The sequence below is a fragment of the Triturus cristatus genome, chromosome 4_2, assembly GCF_964204655.1.
Source record: "Triturus cristatus chromosome 4_2, aTriCri1.1, whole genome shotgun sequence".
NCBI classification, from domain to species: domain Eukaryota; kingdom Metazoa; phylum Chordata; class Amphibia; order Caudata; family Salamandridae; genus Triturus; species Triturus cristatus.
The window spans coordinates 210,485,908-210,510,656 of record NC_140586.1 but is presented as its reverse complement, the minus strand read 5'-3'; the positions used below and the strand labels follow the sequence as shown (position 1 = coordinate 210,510,656).

General features: G+C 47.6%; 1 protein-coding gene across 1 annotated transcript in view; it reads right to left on the bottom strand.

Annotated features, from left to right (window-relative positions):
* The window catches only part of MEI1 (meiotic double-stranded break formation protein 1), a 2,222,673-nt gene that overhangs the window by 1,139,127 nt on the left and 1,058,797 nt on the right, over positions 1-24,749 (bottom strand). The window contains exon 17 of the mRNA XM_085599901.1: positions 17,837-17,931. Coding sequence (XP_085456027.1) covers positions 17,837-17,931 — 95 coding nt within the window. The remainder of the gene's footprint in view (positions 1-17,836; positions 17,932-24,749) is intronic.

The window sequence follows — 24,749 nt, the reverse complement described above, 5'->3', positions numbered from 1 at the left end:
TGTCCACCTCCTATACGCTGGGCCACTGGCTAAGGTTGTAGTCAACAATAAACAGTCGGACACCTTTCCTCTGACCCGTGGCACCCATCAGGGCTGTCCGATCTCCCCCCTGTTATTTGCTCTGGCACATGAGCTGCTCGCAGCCTGGATTCGGCAAGATCTCACAATCCGAGGATTCCGCGGGTCAGCGGACTGGGAAGATCGAATATCGCTTTACACCGATGACATCCTACTTTATCTCACTAGCCCTCGGAAATCATTAATAGCTATGTAGGACGTTTTGGTAGTGTTTGGGAGATACTCCGAATTTCAAATTAACTGGACTAAATCTCATTTGTATCCCCTCTACGGGGGAATACATGCCTTGCCCCCTAACTGCCCAATCCAAATTATTACATCCGGGTTTAAGTATTTAGGGATATTTATATCCCTGAATCCTACACTCCGATATAACAATAATCTCCTTCCTCCGCTCCGTCATCTGCAACGAGACATAGCCAGCTGGAAAACTCTCCCATTGTCCCTCCTCGGGAGGGTCGCTCTCTTCAAAATGATGTCCCTCCCCCGCTTCCTCTATGCCTTGCAAAACTCGTTAGATGCAGTCCCCCTTACTTATTTTAAAGAAATTGAGAGACTCCAAAGGGAACTATTGTGGAATGGGCCGCCACGCATAGCTCTTAATAAATTGACCATTAAATGGTACGACGGGGGTATCGCCCTCCCTGACATCAGGAAATATTACTGGGCCGCCCATCTGGCCGTCATCAATCATGGTACCTATGGAGCCCCTGACGACCCCGGATATTGTATGGACAGATGGCTTCTCCCGGGTGGGAACTATAGTAGGGCGCTATACTCCAAACCAGCTCGGCCCGCTCTAACTGGCCCCACCGGGTACTCGATAACCGTCTGGCGCACTGCCACCAGGTCTCTGAGATGGGAGGGTAAACTTACCTTGGACACCCCCTTGTGGGAATCCGAGAAGCTTAGACACCTATGGCAGACTAAAGGCTTCGGTAAGTGGGGATCTAATAGGTATTTCCCGCATCCAGGATATGTGGGAAAAGGGCGACATAAAAACATTTGCTTCCTTGCAGGAGCAACATGACCTAGCCGATACAGAACACTTCCGATATAGACAAATAAGACACGCCCTGCGTTCAGCCTTCCCTGCTGGTTCATCCCCCCCTGAGTCCTCTCCATTGGAGATTAGAATTTTGGATGGACACATCCCCGAGAAGCCCATCTCTTTGATCTACAACAAATTAATATACAACATGGATACAACATGGAGGACCCTCTCACACAGCTCCTACTGAAATGGGTGGCGGATGGTATTGAATTGGATGACGAGGACTGGCAGGAAACCTTGTCGTCTCCTAGAGTGGTGGCCATCCCGGCAAGACTGCGATTGGTCCAACTTAAGGTCCTACATAGAATATACATGACGGGGCCGAGGCTGGTGTTGATGGGAAGGGTGCCCTCGGGTGATTGTCGTAGGGGGTGTGGCCGGCTGGGCACGTTCCTGCACATCATCTGGGAGTATTCACTTGTTCAGTCTTTATGGAGGGGGATTCCTGAGGTGATGGAGACGGTACTGGGGGTCCATCTGCTCCCAGAGGCGCGTAGATGCTTGCTCAACATATGGGAGCCCACTGACCTGAATGCACACCAGACGCAATGGCCCACACTTGGTTTTATGGTAGCTAAACGGAACATAGCCCAGGCTTGGGGGGCAGCTGCCCCGCCAAGGTTGAAAGACTGGAAGACCAACATGGACTGGTGCATGTTCCGTGAAAAGACCGTGTATACAGCTCGCGGCTGCCCCGGGAAGTGGTCCTGGATCTGGCGACCTTGGAATCAATAGAGGTAACATCTGCACCCTACCTTTGCACCCAGCCCTTGACGACATTCACTCTCCTTGATTTGACCCTTGGTGTTTACAGTTATATGGTGTGATTAACTTTGTATGTGCCTGCTCGAATCATATACTTTATCGTAATGTACTTTCGATGATTGTTAATAAAAAGACTTAAAAAAAAAAAAAAAGAAAGAGAATAAATTTGAATGGTTACCTATCCACAACAGTGTGTTTATGGGGATCAAAAAAGTGATTGCAACTGCACCCTGCACTGGAAACTTTGACAGCACCAAAGACATGTTCCTTAGCACTGATGCCAGTAACAGAGGCATTGGTGCCACTCTTTCTCAAATGCAAGAAGGTACAGAAAAAATCATAGCCTTTGCTTCCAGGAAACTCAAAGATGCAGAAATTAACTACTGCACTATAGAGAAAGAGACTTTATCTTGTTTTTGGGCTACAAATAATTTTAAATATTTTTTATGGGGTACACCATTTGTACTCAGGACGGACCATAAACCCTTAGCGTCTTTATTTTCATCTAAGGACATTGAAAAAACTACACCCAGGATTGGCAAATGGCTAGTGTCTACAAAATTTCAACTTTAAAATTGAGTATGTTCCAGGCAACAAGAACCAAGTTGCAGACTGCCTTTCTCGCTTACCCATCAATAAGCATATAGAGGAAGTAGTGGAAGAGTTTGAAGTCTTACAGGTACCATTCCTGCCATTTTAGAGGAAGAGTGGAAAAGCAGTATTTCAGGGGATATTACATTGAAAGCGGTTATCGAAAACATCACTAATGGTTGGCCCAAGAAATTTAGTGACCTTCCTTGTGAATTACAACCATTTTGGAATGTTAGGGAGGAACTGTCTATTGCAGGAACCAATGTGTTCAAATCTGACAAGATAATTCCCCCTGAAAATCTCAGGAAACGCATCTGTGAGATAGCTCAAGAAGGCCATCTGGGAAGGAGCCTTACTAAAAGCAAGGTTCGTTCAGGGTTGTGGTTTCCTGGTATGGACACTCTAATAGAGGATTTGGTTAAGGGGTGCCATGCATGTGGTCTCAGCGACAAATCTAAAATCACACGTAAAATACCATTGGAACCAGTGCAAGTTCCCATTAAAGCCTGGGAAAAATTGGGTTTGGACCTCATTGGTCCCCTACAGATATCAAGATTACAAGAGAGGTTCATTCTAGTTTTGGAAGACTATTTTTCCAAATGGGTCACCCTAAAGTTTGTCAATAAAGTGGACACCAAAACCATAATACTTTTCCTTTCTGATGTATTTGCAAGTGAAGGTATCCCACACACTCTCATTACTGCTCATTCATGTGTTGTTTAATTAGAGTAAGGGGTGGTGCTTTAGTTTTCACTAGGAACGTCAGAAAGCAACACGTTTTACACTATTTGCATTTTTGTTTTTTTCCTTAGAGGAAACATCAATAACCAGATGTGAGAAGTTGGCCTGATATATGATGTCACTAGTTCTAGTGTACACCTTGTATCAGTCCAAACAACCCTTATGGTGATTGGTTGTAAAGTCAACCTTATAGACCAGCTATCCTAGTGGTAGCATGGACAAGAGCAGTCTTAGGCTAAACTCTGTATGGCATGTGAAGCCAGCTGTCATACCATTTGCAATCCTTTGAATACCAAATTAAAGGACACCACAACAGATATATATAAAAATAGAATGTATTTATTCTAGTCAAAATACCCTCAGCACTCTTTATGAGATTTGAGGTAAGTACAACACAGTCTTATTTAAGCATACATAAGTCACACAGGTAAGTAATACAGTTAGGCCCTAGGGGCCACGCAAACCATATACTAAGTAAGTGGTATAAGAACCACTGTCACGAACACAGGTTAGGCCTAGGCCTAGGGAATCGCTGGGGCTACACTATCCTACCAGTTGCTAGGCAGTGGGAGGCCCACGGGATTCGGGTGCAGAGTGGAAACACTCACGCGTAATGCGTTAAAGTCGATAGAAATAGTGATGTTTAGAAATTAAGAGTTTTAGGACACTTCGGAAAGAGCTAGGAGTTAGAGACTTGGAAACTAGACCCTAGGATAGTCAATACCCTTGTGAGCACCGGAGTACTCAAGTTACCTAGCCCACGGGCTGCGGGTGCATAGGTGTGAACTTGCATCGGGTTTCGTCGTCGACTCCTATGGATGCCTGAAGAAAAGATGCTGACAGGCAGTCAGTGAAGAGTGTCCGGTGGATTCCAAGGTTGGAATCAAGAAGGAGAATACCTGCAAGCAGAAGGGACAGAGTCTAGGTCACCAGCCAGGAGCCGGGAAGGAACCAGGAAGGAACCAGGCGATGTCGTGAAGATGCAGTTGAAGAGGTGAAGCTTGTCGCAGCAGCCACGGGTACCAGGAGGCGTCGAGGACGACCAGAACCAGGAGGCGAGCTGTCCCACGAGGGCTTTTGCTGCTGGCGGCGTCGATGTCGAGTTTGGACCCAACAAGCCTTGGCAAGCGCAACCCACGCAGGATGAAGGTTTCGCTTCTGTTGCAGACCAGGAAGGCCTGAGGTGCTTCTCTTTCACAGGGAAGCAAGGGCCAGTCTGGAGGAGCCAAACCAGCGGTGGAAAGTTAAGGGTTCGTCGTCACAAAGGTTACTAGCCAACGGGCAAGCAACCGGACAGACGCGTCGAGCAGGAAAATGCAGAAGGGCCCCACGCAGAACTCGTGGAGTGTGGAGGGCTGATCTTTGGTGCAGATGGTGTTCGGGGTTGGGGCTTCTCAATCCCCAGAGCACAACTTCGAGGATGCCTCAGAAGCTGCGCTGGAAGCTAGTAGCCAATTTTCCCAGGTAGCCGGTCCCACGTCTCTCGTCGCCTCCACGGATCTCAACTTTGCTGTGGATGTGGATCAGGGTCGGAGAAGTCTGGAAGTCAAGGCGCTGGTCGGGCTCTGCAGTCGGTTCCTCGTAGAACTTGGGCAAAGCAAACGGCAGGTCGCTTGATGGTGCCTGTTTGCACAGGGTGGCCACTCCTTGGCCACAAGGGAGATTCTTCAGTCTTCTTCCATAGTCGAATGTCGAAGGTCCAGAGTTTCTGTTCAAGTTTCAGTTTTCAGGATAATCCAAAGTCCTAGGGACTCAGCTCCCAATCTTATACTAATCTGGGGGGCTGGGTTACCTGCTAGGTCCCTCCTATGGGTGGGACCAGGGAGGGGGGTGGTTACACCCCCTTCCCTTTGTCCGGTTTCGTGCCAGGACTGGGGCTGGAGTGCCCCAGCACAGGTTTGAACCAGACTATGCATGGGACACCTTGTGTGCCCCAGGCAGTGTCTCGTTTCTTTCATCCCTGCCTGCCCCAATACACTAAGTCCTGTCTAGGGTGGTGCTAGCGCCTCCCAAGGCAGGAAACCTATTGTCCAAGCCTCCCTCGCTGGAAGGACTCCCAGCAGCAGGAGGTCAGACTTGTGTCTGTGGCAGCAGCATCCATTTTGTGATGCTGGGGCTCTGGTTAACTTTAACCGGGTAGTAGGTCTTCAACATGTCTTCTCCCTCTAGAAGGGAGGAATACTATCCTCATCGCCAGCAATGGTGTGGGGGTAGTATTCCAAAGTGTTAGACACCTTACACGACATGTTTTGATAAAGCCAAACCATAGTTACCATAACCGCGAGGAGTATATGGTAGGCGATATCATAGAACAGCTATAAGGACATGGTTCCGAAAGCTGCAGACAGGCTCAGCTCATGCTAGTGCGCCATCTCACATGTTACCAAGCACTCTGCCTTCAGGATTGTTAAGGCCTGCCATAGGAGTGACTGATAGGTTACCCATGTGTCTATATGAACAAGTTACTTACCTTCGGTAACGATGTATCTGTAAGAAACATTAGTTAGTTAGATTCCTCACCTTAGAATATCCCCAGGCGTCAGACTGGATCCGGAAGATTTTTCGTCAGCAATACCCCTTGCGCGTCGCTAGGCATCGTCTGCGGCTCCGCGTCCGTCGTCGGCGTCGTGCGCCGGAATGACGTCGTCGGAGTACTTAGACGCCGCCCTCGCGCGCTGACGTCAGTTCTTGTACATAGCTTTCCGCGCCAGGAACGCAGAGCCATGCAAAGACCGACACTGGTGCCAAAAATAAAATCTAGGGGCCTGAAAAGGATAACCTTAACCCTAGATGTCAGTTCGCAGAACGGGGACGATGGGTGGGTTGGTGAGGAATCTAACTAACTAATGTTTCTTACAGATACATCGTTACCGAAGGTAAGTAACTTGTTCATCTGAAAGAAACACGTTAGTTAGATTCCTCACCTTAGAATAGATACCCAAGCAATACCATCCCCGGTGGTAGGTCTGCGAACCAAGATCACACCAGAAAGTCATGGAGGACAGAACGGCCAAAGAAGCCATCCCTCCGGACTTGGCTGTCAAGGCAATAATGCCTGGCAAACGTGTGTAGCGAAGCCCACGTCGCCGCCTGACAGATGTCCTGCAAAGGGACACCCCGTCCCAAAGCAGTAGTAGCCGCTGTGGCCCGAGTGGAATGGGCGCGCAGCCCAACAGGAGGGTCCTTTTTTGCCAAGGAATAACACATTTTGATGTACAAAACGACCCACCGAGAGATGGTCCGTTTGTGCACAGCTTTCCCCTTCTTAGCACCCACGTATCCAACGAAAAGTTGGTCGTCCACCCGGAACTGAATGTGAGGTCCAAATAAAAGGAGAGCGCACGTTTTGGGTCCAGACGGTGGAGCCTCTCTTCCTCTTTGGAAGGATGCGGAGGCGGAAAGAAGGTGGGCAAGGTGACAGACTGCCCAAGATGAAATGGAGTCACCACTTTCGGAAGAAAGGAGGGACGAGGCCGAAGGACAACCTTGTCCGGATGAACAGAGAGAAAAGGAGGCTTTGAAGATAAAGCCTGGAGCTCACTCACCCGTCTAACCAAGGTGATGGCTACCAGAAAAGCAGTCTTAAGCGTCAGCAGACGAAGAGGACAATTATGAAGAGGCTCAAAAGGAGCGCACATTAGAAATGTGAGAACAAGATTCAAGTCCCACTGAGGCATTACAAAAGGGACAGGAGGGAACGTGTGAGTAATGCCATTTAGAAAGCGTGTAACTACAGGGGACTTGAAAAGAGAAGGCTGATCAGGAAGCCGCAAGAAGGCAGAGATGGCAGCAAGATAACCTTTCAGGGTGCCCAGGGCAGAGCCCTGCCGGGCCAAAGAAAGAAGAAACAGTAGAACCTCAGAAAGAGGGGCGGAAAGGGGATCCACAGCCTTTGCTGTGCACCATGCCACAAATTTGTTCCACCGGCAGGCGTATACCGTCTTTGTGGCGGGACGCCTGGCTGCCAGAATGATATCACAGACTTCAGGAGGCAAGTCAAATGGCATCAACTGCCGCCGCTCAATCTCCACGCATGGAGGTGGAGGCTGGACAGGTTCGGGTGGAGGACCGTCCCCTGCTGCTGCGACAGAAGATCCTCCCGAAGGGGCAGACGTATCGGAGGATCGGTCAACATACTGAGTAGCTCGGGATACCAGTACCTTCGTGCCCAATCCGGAGCCACGAAGATGACTTGGGCCCGGTCGTGCCTGATCTTCTTCAGCACTCTGGGCAGAAGTGGAATAGGCGGAAAGGCGTACAACAGACCGCAACTCCACTCGTGACGAAAAGCGTCGCCGAGCGAGTGCCGCCTTGGAAATTCCAACGCGCAGAACTGCTGACATTGCGCGTTCTCTTCGGTGGCGAATAGATCTAACCAAGGCTCTCCCCACTGCTGAAAGAGACCTTGCGCCACTTCGGAGTTCAGACGCCATTCGTGATCCATCATGCACCGGCGGCTGAGTTCGTCTGCTCTGGCGTTCAGAGAGCCCGCCAGATGTTGAACCACTAGGGTGACGCCCTGGTGTTCCAGCCACGTCCAGAGGCGCAGAGCCTCCTGACAAAGGGTCCACGACCCCACCCCGCCCTGTTTGTTGCAATACCACATGGCGGTGGTGTTGTCCGTGAACACCTGCACGACACTTCCCCTGACAGAGGGAAGGAAGGCTTTCAGTGCAAGCCGGATCGCTCTCAACTCCAACAGGTTGATGTGGAGACGAGACTCCGCCGGAGACCAGAGGCCTCTGATCTCCGCCTCTCCCATATGGCCACCCCATCCCAGGAGGGACGCATCCGTCACTACGACATGCTCCAGTTGGGGAACGGAGAGGCTTCTGCCCATGACCCAATCACGGTCCGTGAGCCACCACTGCAACTGCTGTGCAGTGCCCTCCGAGATCAAGACATGGTCGGACAGGTTGCCGTGATGCTGGGCTCACTGAAACTTCAAGTCCCACTGCAGAGCCCGCATGCGCCGTCTGGCGTGATGCACTAGTAGGATGCAGGAGGCCATCAGCCCCAGAAGCCGCAACACTAGCCTGACCGAAACCCAGGATAGAGGCCGAAAGATGGGAATCAGGGCCTGAATATCCCGGACCCGCTGTTCCGGTGGATAGACCCGGAACGGCGCCGAATCGAGAACCGCTCCGATGAAGAGGAGCTTCTGGGAGGGACTCAGGTGTGACTTCGGCACGTTGATGGAAAACCCCAGCAAATGCAGGAGATCCGCCGTAGTCTGGAGGTGGGAGACGACTGCCTGGGGCGAGCCCGCCTTCAGCAACCAGTCGTCGAGATAGGGGAAGACTGGAACCCCAGATCTGCGCAGATGAGCTGCGACCACCGCCATCACTTTCGTGAACACCCGAGGGGCACTGGTGAGGCCGAAGGGGAGCACGGTAAACTGAAAGTGCTCTTGGTCCACCGTGAACCGCAGGTAACGCCGGTGGGCCGGCAGGACGGGGATGTGGAAATATGCGTCTTGCAAGTCCAACGCTACCATCCAGTCTCCAGGGTCGAGGGCAGCCAGAACCTGAGCCAAAGTTAACATCTTGAACCTCTCCTTCCGGAGGAAGGCATTGACGTTCCGGAGGTCCAAGATAGGGCGTAGGCCCCCTTTGCCCTTCTTGGGAACCAGAAAGTAGTGGGAATAACAACCACGACCTACTTCTGGGCTCGGAACGCGCTCGACGGCCCCCTTGGCCAAGAGGGCCGAAACTTCCTCGTGGAGAAGATTCAAATGATCCCCCGAGATACGGTGGTGCTGCGGTGGCATGGCTGGAGGGGTCGTCTCGAATGGGAGGGTGTAGCCCCTTCGGACAATTTGCAGCACCCACCTGTCCGATGTGATGGACCGCCAGTGGAGCAGGTGATGGCGAACTCTGCGGCCCACTGGCGTGGATTGGGCCTGAAAGCTCGGACTAGGAAGGCTTTGAGGCGGATGCTGCCGGGGTGGATGTGGGCTGACCGCGTCGTCCTCCAGAACCGCCTCGGCGGAAACCACGTCCGCGACCGCACGCAGGTTGGTTCTGCGGCTGGTGGCTAGGCGTACGTGAGGAGGCACCCCTTCCTTGGCCACGAAAGGGGCGAAAGGCGGAAGTTTGCGACCGCGGGGCCGAGAGGCCCAAGGACTTGGCCGTAGCCCGGGAGTCCTTAAAGCGATTCAGCGCACTGTCCGCTTTCTCGCCAAAAAGGCGAGTGCCATCAAAGGGCATGTCCATGAGAGTGCTCTGGACATCGCCCGAAAATGACGTGGACCGCAGCCAGGCGTGACGTCTAAGCGCCACTGTGGTAGAAATTGTCCTACCCAGCGAGTCCGTAGTGTCAAGCCCACATCGGATAGCATGTCGCGCTGCATCCCTCCCATCGGCCAGAGCCTGGGTAAGTCGTGTCTGGACCTCCTCCGGACACAGGGGCAGCACGTTCTCCACCGCATCCCACAGAGAGTGGGAATAACGGTCCAAGAGACAGGCGGTGTTCAAAGACCGCAGGCCCAAACTAAGGGAGGAGAACAGCTTCTTGCCAAACTGTTCCAGTCTCTTGGAATCCCGGTCTGGCGGAGCGGTCGGGAAGGAGGATTGGGAGGTAGAGGCCTGGATAACCAGGCTCTCGGGGGTAGGGTGTTGGGACAGAAAACTGGGGTCGCCCGGAGCAGGGCGGTGGCGCCTGGCGACGTTCCTGTCCACAGGAGGAACTGTGGAGTGCTTGGACCAGGTGCCCTGCAGAACGTCAATGAGGGCCTCATTGAATTGCAGCAGAGGCTCAGTGGAGCTTGCTGCAGACTGAAGCACCTCAGTGAGGACGTTAGTCCTCACAGCCACGGCAGGCAGCTCGAGCCCAAGGGCTGCGGCCGCCTTGCGCAGCACCACAGAGAAAGCAGCACCCTCCTCCGAAGCCACAGTCGGAGGAGAGACGAATCCTGTGTCCGGAGAGGTATCCAGGCCACTGGCCTCCCCCAGTTCATCTGCCCAGTCCTGTGACATTTGAGCCTGAGCGGCCATAAGATCCTCGGATCCCTCCCAGTTGTCCCCATCATCCGATTCCTGGTATACAGGAGGAAGGATCGGAGCCGGGCAATAGACAAAATGTGTCTCCAGTGGCGCCGAACGCGGCGTCCATCGACGCCGTATCGGCGCCGGGCCCGGAGCGGGGCTGAACTTGGGCTCGACGTCGAGCGGAGTCGGCGTCGGAGGTGATACCGGTGTCGACGCCGGCGGAGGAGGCGTGACGAGGTCGACCGGCGTCGGCGGGGACTCGGGAACGGGTCCCTTGGGCGCTTGCGGCGTCGAGGCCGGAGCCGTCAACGGCGCCGGGGCCGGAGCCGCCGGCAGGCAAGGCAGCCCAGTCGGGTCCGCGGGGCCCGAAGGCGCGCCAGCGGGCGTCGACGGCGGAGCCAGGCTCCTCATGGCCGAGAGGAAGGCACTGACTTCCGCCGGCGTCGCGTCAGTCCCAGGGACCGGTGGGTATGGGGACTTGTGCGGCGCCTGCGGCTCCGCCGGAGCCGCGGGGGTGGAAGCACCCTGACCCTCGGCCGAGTCGCGCGACCGGCGAGGGGAGTCCGAAGAGCGGTGTCGCCTCTTGGACTTCTTGGAGTGCTTCGACTTACCCGAAGACTTGGATCCCGACGACCGATGATGACGTCGGCTGCGGCTCCGCGACCGATCCTTGGACCTCCTCCTGGACCGGGCTCGAGAGGCTCGCGGAGCCGAGTGGCGAATCTCGAGAAGCTTACGGGACCGCTCCCGTCTAGCCTTCGAGGTCAGGGCCTTGCAGTCCGAACACGACTCCGTGTCGTGGTCGAGGCCCACGCAGTAAAGGCACCGGCGGTGATTGTCCGTAACCGACATCAAGCGGCTACAGTCAGCACAGGCTTTAAAACCAGGCATCCTACCGGCACCGAATTCGAGACAAGATCAAAAAGGATCGAAAAAGTTAGTCAAAAAATGACTAAAGGGGTAGCTCTTCCGGATCTGCGCTTACTGGCGCGGAAAAAAGAAGAACTGACGTCAGCGCGCGAGGGCGGCGTCTAAGTACTCCGACGACGTCATTCCGGCGCACGACGCCGACGACGGACGCGGAGCCGCAGACGACGCCTAGCGACGCGCAAGGGGTATTGCTGACGAAAAATCTTCCGGATCCAGTCTGACGCCTGGGGATATTCTAAGGTGAGGAATCTAACTAACGTGTTTCTTTCAGATAAGGCAGGTATAGGAATACTATACCTAAGCAAGGGGTGATTACACGACCTTGCCCCAGCTGAGTGATCAGCCAGTTGTGTCATAATGGGAGGCCAGCCAGGGGTGGCATAATACATGCTGCAGCCCCTGGTAGGCCTAGGGTACACCCATGCCCTGGGTACCTAAGGTACACTGTACAGGGCCCTAGAGGGTGATCCTTACCAATTGGGTTATGTACCTAAAGTACATAATGTGAATTTAGAGAGAGAACAGCTGGGCTGTGGGTCTGATTAGCAGGCCCACAGCCACATCTAAGTCGAAAACCAGTGAAGCAAAAGCAAAAAGTGGGGGTGAACATAGAAAGCAGACCCTACTCTCCTACATCAGACAAGAATCTTAACAACCCAAAGGGTCACGAAATTTAGGGCGAGAGGAAACAACCAGCAAGGACAAAAATTGACAGCAAATGAGGCTGAAACTTATCCCCATGGCCTGCTAATGTCTGAACTGGCAACACCTCAATGAACACTCGCAAATTACCAATTAACCACTGAAGTGCTAAGCAGGGCCGGACTGCCTGTTCTACCGGGCAATTACTTCGGTGGGCTGCCGCCACTGGATGGTGATTTCAGGGGGTAGGGGCCTGCATCTAGCAACGCTGCTCTTTCAGATAATTACAGAAAGCACAGTGGTGCTTCAGGCACGAGAGAGAGAAAGAAAGAAAGAAAGAAAGAAAGAAAGAAAGAAAGAAAGAAAGAAAGAAAGAAAGAAAGAAAGAAAAGGCGAGAGCGGAGCAAAGGAACAGGGCTTGTTTGTACGAGGGGTTCTACCATCAAGGGACACATACTGCTTTACAATGTCCGGCAATGTGTTTTCTAAAGCTAACAATATTTGTCTACATATGAACCAGCCATTACATTTCACTGCCAACCTCTGAACTGATCGGATGACCTGGCTGGGGCAGTGGTATAGCAGTTGTCTAGAAACAAGCTGTCTAATTCTAGTGCCTATCAAACATGCCTAATGTAGCACTATCTTCACATGCGGATAATGTTGTTTCTTTCTAGTTTTGCATCCTCCATTTAGCCGTTCCACCATGTTATCCGTCACCAGTGATTACAATTGCGTGTTAGAATTCCAATTCCAATCCAATTACAATTCAGTGTTAGAAAGACCAATGTGACAGGGAAGGACCACAGTGTAAGGTTAGGACTGTCATGTGAGGGAACGATCTTATGGTGAGAAAACAGCTATTAGAAAGACTATAGTGAGACAGGTATTAACCATGATAGGATAGAAAATACTGCAGTGAGAGGAAAGAACCAGGGTTTCAGGAGAAGCACCACAGTGAGAGAGAGAGAGAAATATAGGTGTTTAACAGGGGAGACCTACCAAAATATGTGAAAGGAAGGGGATTAAGGGGGAAGAGTGTTAGTCTGCAGATTCATGTTGGATAGAAGTGACTGAGAATCCCTAAGGATGCCCAGGAGTTTAGGTCATGACAGGGGATCCATAGACCCGAGGGTAAGCAAGGGCTTGGGTATCTAAGAAAGAGAGCAATGCGTTCAGGGACCGTACGCTGAGAGCTTTATTGACCTGAAGGAATGTGTCAGAAGACACACGTGATCTGTAATGTAATATCAGTGTTTCCAGTCTTGGATGCTGCTACTGGCATTTGAAACTTTAAAAAGCATAATTTACCGCAAGATTCTCCCCAAAATAACCCCCTAATGCTAACCACACAATGATTCTTGTAAGTTTGCGATCCGCAAATGTGGGCCACTTTTTTTTTGGGAGCCGGCCAATTTTGCACCCTGATCCGACCCTGAGTAGGAGACTATAGTCATAGTGACAGGTAGGATCACATATGAAAGGGATCTGCCTTAGAGACCTCCGTGAGAAATAGAGCGTGCGCGACTGGAGTCCAGGGCTGCTTTCTTGAGAAAGGGCGGTGCCCCGCAGTTCAAGATCCAATCCAACAAATCCAAGACAGAGACACCCAACCACACCCCCAGAATTTACATTACATACACCCTAGCTTCCACAAACACACACAGTTCGTAGTTTTCTTGTGAAAAGCAACCAAAAACACACAGTTATTAACTTACAAAGACAAATAGGCAGGAGTGCCGTCATGCAGACACACTTATAAGGGCACTGTACACACAGATTTGTTATCGTCTACAGACATATGTGACATATACACAAAGTCGCATGCAGGGGCCAGCAAACATGCTGCCATCTACAGACAAGAGTAGACTCAAGACGCGCACACAAAAATAAGCCAAATGCAGAGACGCATCTACAGACATTTACTGTTTTGCACAAACATGCAGAGGCATCATCACAAAGACCTATACTATGGAAACGCATGCGACAATGTTGTGTACGATTGTATACGCTCCTTCAACTATCCTTCTAATGCTCCACTTTAGCACACACACATCTCCCATCATGCCCCACAAGCATGCCAAAATAAATAGTGCCTCTTGGCAACGCAGCCTGCGCCTTGGGCCGGCATCAGCACCCACCCTGTGCATGTGTCACCTCTGCCTTCACGCTGCCCTGAGGTCCACGGGCACGCACTGACAGCAGCCAGATTATGTTGTGCTTACTGAGCAGTAACGTGAAGCGTTGATCTCACCAGTCCGAGTCAAGACTACTATCGTTCAGTCTGTCTTCACCGCATGTGTAGAATCACAATCCAGCATGGAGCCTGAGCCCAAGCAGCTCGCGCTAACCCTCGCGGCGCCCGCTCCCTCTCAAACAGAGTAAACAAGACAACAGCTGAAAGACAAGCCGCAAGGCAAGCGTTTGCCTTGCGGGAGCGAGCAGCGGCAGGCGCGATAATCGCAAACAGATGGCGCCGCTGCTTGCTCCCGTAAGGCAAACGCTCTGCATGTACGAGTACTGATTGGAAACAGTGCAAAACATGCACGAGTTTCCAAGAAAGTACAGAGGGATTTTAAGAGGTCCCTCCTAAGCAGCGCTTGCGTGCTGTGTAGGTGACACCTAAAAATGGTGAATACGAAAGCAACTACGCTATTTCTTCAATCTTAGGACCTGAGCAGATGGCAATCAAAAACTGGGCTTTTGCCAACAGATAATGAAGCTCCGTTGATTGTAATGGCTGGAAAGGAGGATTAATTATAACCTGTAGCACTAGGGGAAGACCACTGGAAGAGATTGGACATTGAGTAACAGTCCTTCACAGGAAATAAATGTCAGGAAGCCAGCAGAATTGATTGGGTCATATCAGCACCCCTTGAAATCTTGGATTAATGCCCCTTGTGCTCTGATAGCCCCTATTTCTGCACCAGGACTTGATATTTCACTGGTGGTGACTATAATACTTTAGGGTGGAGTGTTTACTAGATAGTTGGATGCATTCAATCACCACCACAGAGCAACCCTGGGCCAAAGGAGCTCGCTTATCAAGAGCCAACCACCCAGATTCAGATGTTGGAGGACTTCTGGCTTGAGAAGAGGCACCCTCAGATGGTATGGAGGTATAGGAAATAGCCAATGAGGGCAATGTTCCATTTCCAACAGAAGGGGAAACCTCAGGCTGCTGGACCATTCCATTAGCACAAGAAGGATCTTTGCCCTATCCACCTAGATTTTCCTATCCACCTAGATTTTCTTTAGTGCCATAGGAATAATGGGCAAAGGAGGAAAAACATAGACTACAGGTGGTACAGAACTGTGCTGCCCGGACCCTGCTACAGATTCCACGAACTCAGTCAGCGAGACCCGCATTAAATAGCCTGCACTGGCTGCCAGTGAGGCAGAGAGTGGCATTCAAGGCATTATGCATTGCCCACCGGGCTTTTTGGAAGACAGGACCAGCAATTAATGACAATTTAGTCACCCATTACCTTCCAAATAGAAACCTTCGATCTACGGAGGCCTTCCTGGCCATGGTACCCAAAGTAAGGAGAGCTAGGACCGGAGGAAGGATGTTCTCCCTAAACACCTCGAAGTTGTGGAACTCACTTCCTTTACAACTCCGGACTAACTCGAACCTACTCTCCTTCCGCAAACAGTTGAAGACCTTCCTGTTTGCCAGGTCCACCGAGCTCTAAACCCTTTTCGCATTACCCAGTTCTGTCTTCATGCTCAGCGCTTGGACGCCCATTGGGCAGCAATCGCGCTATACAAAAATCAATACAATACAATACAATAGATAAGGCCCTGGGGCTAAGGAATGGCTAAGGAATCCAATGTGAATAAAGTAGTGAGATGCACACCAGCGTACTCAAAAACTTGAAAACGTGTACTCTTTTAAATCGTTTTGGCGTGCAAACATGATTCGCGCTCCGCCCAGTTGCGCGACGCAACATAACAGAACACTTTTAACACCTCCTTCGGTGCTACTTCACGATGCACAGCCATGTACTGAAATGAATCCAATCAATCAAATGCTCTTCTTATTTCCTTAAACAATTTATCCTTAATTTTCTCCATGTCCTTTTATTTCTTCACTTATCCATTCAATCCATTTTACTCATTCCAGAGGAACATAGGAGGCGTTCTGATGTCCAAATGCCACTTTATTAAAAACACCCAATGCATTTCGGGAATAGGATCCCTTCGTCAGGGGTATCGTGACACTTGCATGATTATATGTTTAAAATACAGCGAACTCATTCAAACTGCCGAGCTCCTCTGCATGCTTCAGCAACGCACCACTGCGTAGATATTCATCATTTTTCAACCGAGTCCTCTAATGCATTGGGTGTTTTTAATAAAGTGGCATTTGGACATCAGAACGCCTCCTATGTTCCTCTGGAATGAGTAAAATGGATTGAATGGATAAGTGAAGAAATAAAAGGACATGGAGAAAATTAAGGATAAATTGTTTAAGGAAATAAGAAGAGCATTTGATTGATTGGATTCATTTCAGTACATGGCTGTGCATCGTGAAGTAGCACCGAAGGAGGTGTTAAAAGTGTTCTGTAAGGAATCCAATGCCCAGGCTTTCTTGGATGGGATGAGGCTGCAAACTGCTGGAGTAAGAAACCCTCCTTTGTAGCACATAGATGAGTCATGGCTGACCTAAACTGAGGGGGCACAGTTACTGTAATGGGCAGAGGCCTCCATCCTTCTTCGGCACCAGGAAATAGCAGGAATAGTAACCACAACCTACTTCGGATGTCAGCACCCTCATGATGGCTCCTTCGACGAAAAAGTCGACACTTCCTGACGCAGCAGGGAGAGGGGGTTCTCTGAGCTGATCTGAGGATGGTGGCATGGGCGGCAGGGTGTCCGTGAAGGGAACAGTGGAACCCCACTGACCAATTTGGAGCACCCACTTGTCCGAAGTTATGGACTGCCAGCAGAAAAGGCGGTGCTTTATCCTACTGCCGACTGATTGCCTGTGATGCTGTAAGGGAATATTGAAGGGGTTTGGAGGCTGCGGCTGCCGAAGTGGGGCTTGGGGATGGGAGGGGGGTTTGAGGATGGCAGGCTTGGCAGATCTCTGGCTTTGTGTTCCACAAAGCTGGAGGGATTCACAGCCACATAAGAGCTGGGGAACCTGCTGGGTGGAAATGTAAGTGTCTGGTAGCCTCTATTGTAGCCACAGAAGGCAGAATGGGGCTGGCATGGGGCCATGGACAGTTCCAATGACCAGGAGGTGGCGCATGAGCGCTAAATCTGTCTTGTCACCAAAAAGGCAACAGCCATCGAAGGGCATGGACATGCCTCAAAAAGCGATTTGACCTCAGTCAGGCGTAACTACGAAGTGCTACAGAAATTTACTGGGCTGGCCGAATGCCAGTACAATTTAATCAAGCTAAGGATTTGATAGTGGAAGCTCAGATGTCCACATATTACATTTTATAGATTTTCTTTTGATAAAATATTCCCTGATTAATATTTACAGTAAACCACTTAGACCCTTGGAACAAAGTGTTATACCGCAAAAATTAACTCACCTTTCAACTGCAGTTGACTAAGAGACTGGCCTAAACCGACGAGTGGGGGCCGCCAGATGATGTCCGTCTCCAAATGATGTACCGAATGATATAACAAACGGTGATCTTCAATGGGATTTGAGACTACTATTGTGGGGAACACCCAGACCTACTGCTGCTTTTAAATTACTTATACAATTGATGTAAACAGAAGGCCATATAATCTTACATGGCAGGAGTATTGAAGTGCCCTAGACTTCCCTGCAATGTCCACTTTCGAAAGTTGAGAGAAATCTTCTAGAATTAATTACATATTTTGTCATATTAAGGACTGGGCTGGTGAGTGTATGTAATGCGAATGACGCTTCCTTTTCACTTACAGGCCATAAGTCTGTCAATCTGTATAACCACAACTCATCAACCTATTTACTCTGGTGTTCCAAAAAGTATCCCGTATAATACTTATATAATGGCACTTCTTGCCCAAGTAATAGATCACAGTATAGAGCAGCACCTACCTGATTTGGAATCATTTTTCCACTGAGTAGTTGAAAACAAGACACAGCACAAGCAGGAGAGGAAACCAGAACTTGCTTGGTTCAGGTTGGGGTTACTTCAAAACAAAAAACAAAACACATTAGCTTCAAAAGTAGATGTTAATTTCAAGTGAAATACATAAGCAGTGCAAGACTTGCATACGATTAAATATTGCTCATCACCTATACACTAAAGCATTCGACCCCATCTTAGGGCTATTACATTAAAATATAAGTCCTAAATTATGCTCGTTTAGAAGTCTGTGTGAAATGCTTTTGTTTTTTTATATCTATTAGTCATCAGGATAACTTCTGCATCACGAATAATAACATTTTACATCAATCAACGTTAAGAAATGTCAAATGTTCCAGAAGGGAGATAAACAGTAGCACTATAAATAGGTGGACCTTCACAGAGCCAGACAACTCACTTGAGAGAATGCTTTAAAGAGGAGGTAAGAATTCGACCAAAAATAAACCGAAATTCCGGCAAAAATTCTGCATACAGTATTCCATCATACATAGAAATATCGCCACATGGCAAAGTTTCACTCTTGGTCATCTTTTCAAATACCACAGCAACAGCCTCCACTTAGTCTGTCAAACCCACCCTACAGATGTCCTACTTTTTCTTAGGAATAGGCTCCCTTTCCCCTGTAGTCCTTTTGTGTAGGAAGGCGTATTATGTTCATCATGAAAATGTTGATGCTGCTTATTGGCTATTGGCTGTGCTGCAACTTTTTAAAAAGCCTAGCTCAGGATAAAAAAGTGTTCTTTTCATGGATGCTAATATGCAGCCAAGTAGAGAATTCTGAGGCAAAGATAATTACATACACTCATATCAATGAAAGTGATAATTCCTGCCGGTCAAGGAAAAATTAAAAAATAACTGACCTTCTGATTCCATAGACCTTCTCCCTGATAAAAAGGGTCTTTTTGACCTCCTGCTCGCTTTGGCTTTCCAACACATCACTCTAAATTGGAAAACACTAACAAAACTCTCCATTCAACACTGGTGGAATAGCCTCTGTCATATGCATTGACTTGATATTGCTTTTGCCTCCTCTTGTAAACCTTTGCTTAATAGAGATCTCTTTTGGTTACCCCTTACCACTTATTTAGATCATTTAGTATTAACTGATAATGCTCGTTTAAATGCTGAAAAATTCAAACCTCCTTGAACGTTTATTTTCCTCATTCCTTACTTTTTACTGTTCTTTTTGATTACTATATATATTAGTTTTTATCTTTCTTATTCCGATGTAAGATGCAATTTCTTAATTTATTAGTTTTAGAATGTTTACCTTCCTTCCTTCCCTCTTTTCCCCCCTTTCTTTCCTCTCCCTTATGCCCTTAAAAATGTAAAATAGCTTTCTTTTCTTCTGTACATAAACCCCTCATTTGATATGTTTTTTCTCTTATAATGAAATAATTTGTATCATTGGTTTCTTGTTCTCTGTACTACCTTTATTTGAAATAAAGCTTTTTAAACTTAAAAAAAAAAAAATACCTGGGGGCGTGGCTTGCACGCCGCTGCGAGATGGCGGTTTGTGCTTGAGCTCTGCGCTGGAGCAAGAGCCGACGGAGGTTTGCTGTCGCCTCGGATTGCCCCGGTCATTTGTGAAGTTGGCCTCATGGATATGAAGCTGCCAAGCATGACATGAGAGACGTTTCCTGATCTTTGAGGCTGCCGGTGACCATATTTCGGGCGTTTTTAGGTGGTGCTCGGTGTTTTCGCGAGCGGCCGCCATTTTGTCTCTCTCAAGAGTGGGATGTTTTCTCTCCTCAGCACGACGCCGTCACTGCTACGGATTTGCCAGGAATAAGGACTGACAAGAACTGGTGAAGTTGCTCACATTTCCTACATTTATATTGTTTTTTATTATTTCCTCCTGCTGCTTTGCTGCCTGTTATGACCATATTGTTTGGTTTCCTGCTGTCATATCTCTAGTCAGCGCACCGCCATCGCCCTCTTAGGAGGTCTCGTTGACTGATATTTCCATACTTCGTGGCTGTTTCTGGTTGTTGGAAGGTGCCGTTTTTGATATCTGCAGGGCATGATATTTTTGTGAGGTGGTTCCTTTCTCTGCCCTGGAAGACGCCATTATTATCGTTCTCTTGATGTGAGCGCGCTCTCTATTTTTGCTTGTTTCCTTTTTTGCTCCTGCTGAGGTGGTGTGCTCTATGGCTGCGAATATGTGCCTGTCATCAAATGCTAAGGACGCAAAAGACTCTAAAGCGTCTCTTAAAAGGTCCAAACAGTTATCCCCTACACCTGAATCTGCGCAAAAGGACCCTAGCGCCACTCTTGAGTCTATCCTGACGCGCCTTAATGAGGTCTATGAAATTGCGCAATCTACCAAGACTAACACAGATTTACTGCAAGTAGAGGTGCTAGCCATCAGGAATGATTTCAAGGCCCTTTCTCTTCGTGTTTCGGACACAGAAGCACGTATTAGTGGCGCAGAGGACTCCATGCAAAAGCAATCTAGATCTCTCTCACAGTTGGAGCGTTCAATGGCAGCATTGCGGAAAGACCTTACTGAGCAAGAAGATCGTAACCGCAGGTCTAATCTGCGCATTTTTGGTCTTCCGGAGGATGTTGAGAAAGATGCATCTTCTATGATTGATTTCCTTTATCAATGGATTCCTTCCACACTGCAAATTTCTTTCCAAAGGGATTTTGAACTGGAACGTGCACACCGTGTTCCCACACTTCGTTCTAAGTCTGCTACGGAACCTAGAGCGATAATTTTCAAGCCACTGCGCCATCAACACACTGAGCAAATTCTGGCTCATATGCGGAAGGTTAGAGTTGTCTCTTGGAATGGCCATCGCATTTCAATTTCTCAAGACTTTGCCAGAGACACGGTCATTAGGAGAAAGGGCATTCTTAATCTCCGGAAGCGTTTAGCCGAGATGAATATTCCCTTCTCTTTTGCCGGCCCTTCAAAATTCCGTATTATTTTCAAAGGGCGCTCCAGAATCTTTGATGAACCTGCTGATTTGGCCTCGTTTCTGGATAATCAGTTGGAATCGCAGATGGAACTTCAAATGGTGGCCTCGCTGGTTCCTGGCTCCTCTGGCACCTGATATGACTATACATAATGCAATGAGTTTTTTGTCTTTGCCAGGTCTATTAGGTTTACCCTCTCTTAGATCTGCGTGGTGGTCCTAATGTCCAATGTTCTGGACGTGCTGTTGTTGTCTTATGTTTTTCATTCCTATCGTTACAGTGTAGTGGCCTTTTATTGTCGTCAGTCCTACTGTATGATTCGTCCAATTTTTCGTGGTAGTGTTTCTTGATGGTTCTATTTCACTTATGTTCACTTGTCGTCCTTATTACTCTTCTCATCCCCAATGTGCACTTCTATATTGGTCCGGGTCCGTTTCTTCGCCCATTGTAGGGCTTCTTAATTTTCTTCAAATTTGTGTGTATGATTTGGTCTTCTTTTTTTCGTTTATGGTCTTTCTGTCTGATCTTCGTCATCGGTTGTCTCGTTTATCTGGAGTACGCCATTGTTTATTAGTGTTTTGGTATATTGTTTGGTTATGTATTTGAGTCATAGTATTCTTTTTAGATAAGTATTAATTGCTGTTATTAGAGATAATCTTTCTTTCTGTATAATTAGTGTCTATATATTTCTTATTGTTATATCATTGATTGTTTAAGAATTATTATTAATTGTTTTCTTCCACTAGATTGGAGGTATAGCGTTGTACTGTGTTGGTTGGGCTCATGTTTCTTTATTTTCATGCTCATATATTTACGACATTATCGCCTTTCTTAGTTACATTAGATGTAACGGATTCTATGTTTCAGTGGTCAGTTATTTACAAGCTTATTTATAGAGTTTACATACTGATATATAATCTCGTTTCTCTTAATTATCTGCCATAGAGCTTCATTGACTGCTATACTTATCTTTACTACATTCCGTTCTCTACTATGTTTCACTTTTCTCTTTTTTTATTTTCTCTTCATAAAGTACCATATAATATTCTTTGTAATGTATTTCTTTTTCTTTTTTCTTTTCTGCTCTTGATGGTGTCTACTCTGGCTTGGTTATAATTATAGTGTCGTTTTGATTCATTTTTCACTAGCTCTTATTGAATTGTATTTTTAGTTTATTATTATGAAGTTCTGTTTATCTCCTTTAGATGGTTCCTCTTTTTAATTACACATAATCAGCTATGTATTGGTCTGGGGTTATATATGCTGATGGGTTTTATTCCTCCTGTTGGTTTCCTTATTCTTTTTCCCATGCTCCCCCTGATATGAATTTGGTCTTTTTCAGACCTTCCTTTTGGGCTCTTATCTCTCCTTCTTTATCTATTTTCTTGCTTTCTTTTTCCTCTTCTTTTTCCTTTTCTTTTCGGATTTCCTCCTTGGATTCTCCTTGTTTCGTGTTGTTGTCTAGTGTCTGGAGGCGTGTCTTTTTGGAAGTTGTACTTCATATATTATATATGCCATATCCTTTTTTCCTGCTGCTAGCTCTATGTCTGGTTTGAATATACTCTCCCTTAATGTTAAAGGATTAAATCACCCAGTGAAGAGGTCAAAAATTTTAGACTACTGCAAATCCCTGTCTTCGGATATAGTCCTTTTTCAAGAGACAAAGGTCTCTGTCAAGGAGGCGTCGTTTCTGAAGAAAGAATGGGTTTCTGATGTTGCGTGTTCAGATGCGTGTGGTAAACGTAATGGGGTAATTACTTTAGTTTCTAAACGATCTGGATTATCTATTGTTTCCTCTGAACAGGATACAGAGGGTCGTTGGCTACTTTCTAAGATATCCGATGGTAATGCTGTTCTCTTTGTTATGAACATTTATGCCCCTAACAAAGATGATCCGTCTTTTTGGAAAGTAATCTCCAAAAAGCTAAATAATACTCCTCACTCTGGCAATCTTGTTGTAGGGGGAGACTTTAATTTACCAATGGATCCTATTTTGGATAGGAATTCTGCCTTTACCTTTCGTCCCCCTCAAGCACATAAACAACTGATTAATATGTGCTCTCTGACACATCTCCAGGACGTGTGGCGTCTTCATAATCCCACTGGCAGTGATTTCTCCTTTTTTTCGTCCCCTCATTCGTCCTTTTCACGCATTGATTACCTTTTTGGTTCACTCCTCGCTTGTTCAATCTGCCTCTTCCCCGCTTATCCATCCTATTTTAATTTCAGACCATGCTGCGGTGACGTTCACGCTTATGTCTTTTGCCCCCAGAGCAAGGTCTCGATCTTGGAGACTAAATACAGAAATTTTACATGATGACTCCCTGATTCGAGAATTTTCTAATGATATTGAGACGTTTTTCCTTGAGAATGTTGGATCAGTTAGTTCCCCTGTGGTTCTTTGGGATTCTTTCAAATGCACTTTCCGTGGTCAGGTCATTCAGTGTATGTCAAGGAGGAATGCTGCCATTAAGAAGGAACTCACTAATTTAGCAGATGAGATTAAACGTCAGGAATCTCTTTTTCGCAATTCTTACAATCTATTAAAAACTTAAAATACACGTACAATACCATAGTTACTAGGAGAGCTCATATTGGCCTTCAGGCTCAAAAATCTAAGAAGTTGTTGTTAAAAAATCGTGCGGGTAAGATTCTTGCAGCTACATTAAAGTTCCAGGAATCTTCTTATAAATCCTCCCAAATCTCTTCTATTACTGACCATCTTGGTACGAAAAAATTCCAGACTGCAGAAATTAATGAGGTCTTTCGCGACTTCTATAATAATTTATATACTCCCTCTACTCAGGCTTCTTTTGAACGTTGTCAGGAATTCTTGAAGACGGTTCCTTTGAAAGCTGTTTCGGAGGAAGATAATAATTGCCCGATTACCTCTGATGAGATCATTTCCGCGATTAAAGCTACTCGTTCTGGTAAGGCTCCGGGCCCTGATGGGTATCCTATTTTGTTTTATAAGACTTTTCTCTCCGTGCTTGTTCCGAAACTTCAATTGGTCTTTGATGCTTTTATTAAGGATGGCTCGGTGTCTGGTTCTGCTGCTGATGCTACTATTGTAGTAATCCCCAAAGAAGGGAAAGATCATTCAGACCCCAAAACTTTTCGCCCTATTTCCCTTCTTAACATGGAAGCTAAGATTTTTGCTAAAATTTTGGCTAAACGTTTAGAATCCTTTATCCCTCAATTGGTTCATCCTTCCCAGACAGGTTTTGTGAAGGGTCGTCTTGCACGTGATAATATTCGTACTTTCTGTCACATTCTCAAGGCCGCCAAGCGATCCAATCTTCCAGCAGCGGCCTTGGCTCTTGACGCTGAAAAGGCCTTTGATAAGGTTTCGTGGCCTTTTTTACGAGCCGTTTTATGTGCGCACAACCTTGGTGATTCCTTTATCCGTATGGTTATGTCTCTGTATTCCAGGCCTCGAGCTAACATAAGAGTGAATGGAGCTACGTCATCCTTTTTTAACCTTTGCCAGGGTACGAGACAAGGTTGCCCTTTGTCCCCTCTTTTATTTTTGCTGTTCATTGATCCTCTTCTCAGAATGATTGATGTTCATCCAGACATTAGGGGTTTTTCTTTTGGATCTCATCAGCTTAAAACAGCTGCTTATGCTGATGACGTTCTCATTTTTTCAGAAGATATTGCACGCGCCATCCCTGCTATTTCTGATACAATTTCTATTTTCTCAACGGTTTCAGGGTATACCCTGAACAAGGATAAGACAGAGATGTTCCCATTAAATGCTTATTGTTTCTCCTCCATATGGGTTCGGCTGGTTTTAAGTGGCAATCTAAGCAATTAAAATATTTGGGTATTTATTTTTGTTCCACTCTTTATGCCACGGTTACATATAATGAATCTCAAACTATTCTTAAGGTACGACATCTTCTAGAAAATTGGTCTCCGAAACATATTTCTTGGTGG